This window comes from Daktulosphaira vitifoliae, unplaced genomic scaffold (assembly GCF_025091365.1).
Source record: "Daktulosphaira vitifoliae isolate Bord-2020 unplaced genomic scaffold, ASM2509136v1 Scaffold_99, whole genome shotgun sequence".
NCBI classification, from domain to species: domain Eukaryota; kingdom Metazoa; phylum Arthropoda; class Insecta; order Hemiptera; family Phylloxeridae; genus Daktulosphaira; species Daktulosphaira vitifoliae.
Genome location: NW_026099668.1, coordinates 29,659 through 36,964, shown reverse-complemented (window position 1 = coordinate 36,964; position 7,306 = coordinate 29,659). Strand labels below are relative to the sequence as shown.

Sequence of the window (7,306 nt, the reverse complement as noted above, 5' to 3'; positions counted from 1 at the left end):
TCCCTTGTTCTCGGCAAACGTGGAAAATCTCCACGTTTGTCTGACCTCGGTGGGGGGGTGGGGTTCAAAATGACAATTTTTTTAACTTAATTTTTGAAAATGTTCCAGAAATACTATCACTCTATTTATATATTAGGGTGGTATAAAAAACACGACTTCAGATATTTGATCACGTGACCCCCCTATTTATTACTTGATCAAACAACTACTTCCCGTGCCGCATTGAGGTTGAAGTTTGACGAAATAGGGTTGTTTTTTAGTATTTCACATTAATATCAATAAATATTATAGTTTGCGTAAAAATGTATAGATTAAAAACTATTTAGTATTGAATTTCAAACAGAAAAAGTTCTAAAATCTATCTGTGATAATTCAAAAATATCTTTTAATTTTTGTAATTTTGTAAAATCAATAACAGAATGACTATTTACAATGTACACGACAGATATAAAAATAATAAACACTTTAATTTAGCTGAGTTTATAATGGGAGAATATAAAAATTGGAAGGGCTTAACCTTCCCTTATAAGATCGTTTTTTTGTTTCAAGACCATTATAGTATTGCCCTTAGTTGTTTTGTAAAAAAAAATATATTTTAACAGTAAAAAAAAAAAAAAAAATTCAATTGTTTGCATAGTTAAATAGAATCGAGCTAAAAAGTTATTTTACCTAATGTCATAAATAACACTATCGATTCTTATTATTTGAACGTTTGACCATTTTTAAAATTTTTATTTTATTTAAAGTCTTTAGACGTTCAAAAAATATGTAGAAAATTATCAAGTAACATAATTTATTTATATAAAAATTTTAAATTCATATTTTTTTTTATCAATACAATTATTAGAATTTTTCAACCATTTGTATGACAATGAATTTTTGAAAAAAATTTAACTTCAATTTATGCATTTACCTACGTCATTGATATTTCTAAAAATATTTTACTTTATAGAATCAAATTTATGCAGTAATGTCATATTAAATGAATTACAAATCGCAGTGTAGTTTTTATAAAAAAAATTGTGTTGTTATTTTTCCATTTCAATAAAGTATAAGCAAAATAAAAAAAAGAGCTTTGAATTATTTTACTCATAAATATATAATATAATAAATTTCGTTTCATTAAATTAAAAAAAATGTCTAAGAAAATTATTTTATATGAGTTTTTCATACTTTGGCAATTAAGTCAAGTTTTAGATGTATATTGTGATCCTCAATGTGAAAATTTTAAGAAATACGTTATTGACTCATTAAACCACATTCGTGTTCAAAACGGATGGAACTCAATTCAACAAACAGAAATTAAACGTGAGCACTTAATAATTAATACCAAAAGCTTCACGAGTGATATTATCGATGAAAATAACTTTATACAAAAACTTTACTTTATAACTTGTCTCTTAAACTGTGAGTATTACAATACTATGAAAATTTTCAGTGTAATGTTAAGGTTTGTTTTAAATAAATGTGAAATTAATATTTTTAACAATCAAAATAGCCAATTGAAATATTGCACGAGGCTAATTATTAATATTTTTAATCGTTCAATAAATATGTTTAAAGAAATGTTGAAAGCGGCAAAATATCTCGATAAAATCGACCTACGAATTATAAACTCACCTATCCTTAATATTAAAACTATAGATAGTGAAATAAATTATTTTTACACGTATGCAATTAAGTTAAGCAATATCTCATTACTTGATTTATCTAGTACTGATAGTTGGGTCCATACTTTTAAAAGTATAAACGATTTTTATGAAACAGCTAAATTAGCCATATCAAATCTTTACAAAAATAGAAAAGTGTGTGGAACAGAAGACAAAAGTTCTATTTTATCAAAGATATATTACAACGACAAAATGGTAAAACTGGAGGAGGACTCCAACGATTATATTAATGATATTTATAAAGATCTTGAATTATATTTTTCCGGAAGAATTGAAAATTGTTATTCAAAACTAGGCTTTGAAAAACTAGAAGGAACATATACGTTCAAGTAAGATTTATAGTTTAATTACATAAATTTAAGAATGTCATTTATTTATTCAAAAGGTTATACGAATGGAAAAATTTTTATGATATTAATTTTAAGCATACATATATATTTTTTTTTTTTTGGTTTCATACAGATATATTCATTCGGAAAGAAAGATATACGGCCATAATGAAGGTATTGATTTGTGTAATCATTATATTTCTCAGCCTGGTTGGAAGTCATTGCAACACATAGCTGTTAAAACTGAATTTACAAATGGAAAATCGCTAAATTTTAAAGACATTATATGTTCGGTTGATAAGAAAAATTATTATTTTGTGAGGTCATGTCTTGCACTTATTTTAAGATGTCGCTATATTGAAATACTTCGTAATTTTAATATAATGTTGGGACATATAGTTAATGTTTGTAAATATGAAAATAAAATTAATTGTGCGGTTAAGCTTTATGAAACACTTATGACATCCGATGACATGTTTCAAATATTGTCAGTTGCTCTAACTACTTTGAGAGACTACAATAAAGATAAAAAATATCGAGATCAAGAAAAACTCATAGAGGAAGTGGTAGAATATTTTATTGATTATTTGAATGATGTTAGAAAAAAGTATTTTTCCCCGTCGTTATTTACTAATAATGGACTTTATGAAGCTCAAACGTTTCTTGTAGACGTAGCTCACGTTCAATCTTTAGATTTACAGGCGAAATTAAAAGACATAATTCAATTTAGCACGACATATTGCAAAATTAGTAAATGTGAATCAGACATAGACATAATTACAACATTTAAACGATTGATTCAAACCAATGACTTGACAGTATATAGTACTAATTATCATTCTATGTGTGATTATTTAAAATCTTTTGTTCTAAACGTCATGAAAAATGATTATGAGTATTTAGGTTTCAATAAATTGCTTTGTCAAAATTAATTTTTTATTCGGGACTTATTATAGTATTGTAAGTATGTTATAAATGTTAATATAAAATAATTAAATCATCTCAGGTATATCATGATTATGTGACAAATTGTCATGAGTTTTTGGTGTACATCAACTGTCATCAACTCAACGGATATCAGTTACTGCTTTAATTAAGTCAATCATTTTTTTATGAGTCTATAATAGGATGGTTCAAAAAACACGACTTTAGGTATATTTTAGAAAAAATGTATTAGAACTTTTTTTGTTTGAACTTTAATAATAAATATTTTTTATTGTATACATTTTTACGCTAACTATAATATTAGTTGAAATAAATATGAAAAAGTAAAATACAAAACTATTTGGTCAAACTTAAACCCCAATGTGGTACTGGAAGAGGTTGATTGATCGAGTCCAAATTTTTACAGTTTAAGTTTTCTATATCAAGTAAAAAATACGGGGTGGCGAGATCAAATATCTTAAAAAAAAAACTTCTTCTAAGTGTTTGAACCACCCTTATATATATTTTAATTTAAAACTTATGTAATATACTTTAATATAAAAAAAAAAAATTCTATCTAATAAAAAATATACGATTTTTGTAAAAAAACTTTTTTTTATATTTTTAACTTTAAATGCTATAACTTTTTGAAAAATATATGGATAAATACAATTTGTTTACGATAAATACCATTTATATACATCTTTTATTCGACATACATTTTTTTAAATCGGACCATTTCCCTTTACACTGGGAAAGTTCAAACACTTAAAAATGCTTATAGGGAGTAGAACTTTTTTAACTTATTTTTAATTAAAATATAATTATTGACTATTCATACATAACCTAATAATCAAACATAAATATTTGTTATATTAATTAGAAGGATTTTGTTATTATTTAGGTCATATGCGAAACTCTAATTGTTGATTTGAAATCAGCGCAAAAATGAGTATAGAAAAGTATATTTTAGTTTCGGACGAAAATTCCTTGTATATCAGTAAATTTATTTATAAATGAGAATTTTTTTTTTAAGTATTGCATTAAGACCTTCAACTTTTATAGACGTTTGTTATAAAATTAATAACTATTTTCTAATTTTTTATAATATCTCCGTAAAAATTCCAATACTAAATTATTAAGTATTATATTTCATATTATATTTAATTACTATAACAAATATTTATACAAATATTACATTTATAAAACTTGTAATCGCGATAAAAATAAGGAAATAGGAGATCATGTTGCTTTTTGAATTATCAATAAATTTCTTGAATTTAAACACTAACTATAGATTTTCATCGAAGCATTTTTTATGATAGTGATTTTAATCACTGTCAGATATCATCTATACTACGTTAAGACGTTACTTTATAGACGTTAAGATTGTATATATCTGTTTTTCTATTGGTTATATGTATTGATTTTCTGCGATATTATTCATAAGGTGATGTCATTACCTAAATAACAATATCACATAGGAACAGTTAAAAACTAAATAAATAAATAAAAATTAGCTAGTAGTACTTGAGATGAACGATTTCCCATGTAAGTATAAATATGTAAGTTTGTATTGGAAAGTTTTACAAAATTATATAGTATTGAGTATGCGATTCAATTAGGTAAGAATATTAATTACGGTTTGTAGATTTCATTGTGTCGGGTCGCATCGTGTAAACGAAATCATAAAACATCATCATTAGCACCTGTGTGCACGTACCGCATTGTAATGACACTATTTATACGCCGCAATGACCTTTCGAGAATAATGTATTATTATTATTATTATTTTTTATTATATTTTTTCTACATTACGAGTGCTCTATGGGACCGGCACCGCTACGACGGGTTGATACACATAGTAACAGTATAAGCCCGGGCGGGTATGTATAATGTAGATTGATTACCGATGCTCACAATTGAAGTCTTTATAAGTTCAAACGTGGTATACATAAACAATTATTAGGTTGTGTGTATAAAATATTACATCCGAGCGGTTCTCATGTAGACGGTGTTGGCTTTATTATGCATTTGGTCATTACGTGGCAAGATGATCGCAAACAACGTGACTTAAAAATCAAAAATTGCTTGTAATGGGAAACGATCGGCTGCAATTAGCGTTTTTCGTCTACCGACAGCACGTGTGATCTTAAGTTCCCAAGATAGTCGTCGTAATGCATTATGGTTACATTTCATATATTATTACAGTTTTATTGTTAAGTGTAATAATATTGCCGTCGGACGTTTGATTTCGGTAAACTCAAGTGGTACAATTAGTGTAAATTCATATGGTATTACGCTTCTTAAATTGTGTACAAAATAATTGATTTCCAAATTACTCCGTATAATGCCGCTGATATCAGCTAATAGAAAGCGCAAAAAAATGATGTACAACTGGAAGAGTGACGACTAGTAAAGATTGAAATCTGGAAGCAATTCAAATCATTGTCACAGATTACTACTTCGATGCGATAGTGTTTGAAGAAAGTTCGACTGTTTTCGAATTCTCCAGCTGCTCATAGTTTTAGGATGATTTTAATCTGTAGTCTTCTATAATAATAAAAAAAAATTCCTCCATCTACTTTTGACGGTAGTTTATATTATTATAATTTACATCATTTATTATAGAACATATAATTTTTTTAATTCATTTAATGTTGGTGAGTTTTGATTGTTAATGCACACTTACATCATTACTGTGGTATTTATTTATTTTTAAACAATAATCGGTTTAATCAACTTATTGCCATCTTTTATTTAAGTATATTCATTATACTAAATTCATATTTTTTAATTTATTGTAGAATTGACTCGCATCGTAAATTGATGTAACTTTATAAAAATTTAATAGGCGATACCAAAACAGAAGTAACTCCATTTAGAACTGTCAAATATTCGACAGATTTAATCATAAAATTAATGTAATGTGTTATGTTCAAATTATTTGAGAATTTTGGTACTCATCAAATTGATCTGATTTACATTCATCAGCCATATATTCTATTAATGTAATAATATTAAAGAATACTTTAACGTTCTGATAAGTTATAATTAAGCTTACTTGTTTAAATGTAATTAATGCAAATTATTACATTATCAATAATTTGTTCAACATTTTGAATTGTTATTGCTGAAGTAAAGAAAAATAATTTCAACATGTGCTATAAAATATAATATAATTGGAAACTATTACAAGGAAGAAAATGTTATGATTCAATTTTATTTTTTGTTCAATTATAATTATACAGAGTAAACCTCTAACAATATTTCACGGAAAATCTGTAAAAGTTTAAGATGAGCATTTTCATGTGTTATTTTACGGTATGAAATACGTGTTGAGAAAAGGACAGAAAAAAACACTATCTTTTCATGCATATTATAAGTTTGAGGTAACTTTTTACATGAAAATTACTTACGCTTCATTAGTAATAATAATACGAGTACTGCCACAGAATAAATAAATGAATCCAAAATTATAATATGCAGTATTTAAATTTTATTTAAATACAAGATAAATTTTTAATTGGCTTACTAATTTACTACTTAGGTTATAAGTTTCAATTTCATTAGGTATGAGAGTAAGAACAATTCAATGTTGCGAAATGCAGTATACATATATTAGACCTCATACTTTGTATAATATCAATCTTAACTCATGATAAATAAATTCTATTTTAGTTGGAATTAGTAGTTTTACCTGCAAAGAGATAAAGCTAATTAACAGGTATCGTTCGTGTTTTTATTTGAATTAAAGCCGGTCATTAGAACGTTAATAATTTTCTTGGAAAAATCTATCCCCATATTAATTTAGTATGAAATGATAGTGTTTACTTCTGTCTGTTTTTTTTTTAAACATAGCCAGCGTTTGAATTTCTCGTAAATTTTTTAAATTAAAATATTTTTATTTTATTATAAAAATGATTTACATTATTGTAATATTTCTCAATTATATTTACTATTAAAAAAAAAATTAGCAAAAAATATTGACTGGATCTAAAGTTATTTAAGTTGTCAGTGAATACTGTTATGTCAACAACATTTTATTATAAGGTTTTTTCTTTAATTTTCAAAAGCATACTTAATTATAATTTATATGATGACTATCAGTATAGTTTGATTTATATTATTTTATAGAATTATGGTTTTGATCTTTTAGGGACACTACATACTGCCAATCAAAAACTAGTATTGCTTAATGGCCATTAACTAAAATTTTGATTAAAAAAGATATAACGATTTTATAAATTTCAATAATCACATGTCACTTGCACCCAAATGTTTGATTAATATCATTTAATATTACAATTGACAGTTAGCACAATGAATTTTCCTGATGAGCCAGGTGAATATAAAACACAAATTACTATTTTATTCATTTTA

The 7,306-nt window shown here is 25.4% G+C and overlaps 1 protein-coding gene across 1 annotated transcript; it reads left to right on the top strand.

Annotated features, from left to right (window-relative positions):
- Positions 1–1,010: 1,010 nt before the first annotated feature.
- Positions 1,011–3,568, top strand: LOC126909062 (uncharacterized). Its single transcript, XM_050691430.1, has 2 exons — positions 1,011–1,999; positions 2,133–3,568. Exons 1-2 carry the CDS (start codon positions 1,137–1,139, stop codon positions 2,929–2,931), a joined length of 1,662 nt encoding a protein of 553 aa, XP_050547387.1. The 5' UTR covers positions 1,011–1,136; the 3' UTR covers positions 2,932–3,568.
- The last annotated feature ends 3,738 nt before the right edge of the window (positions 3,569–7,306 follow it).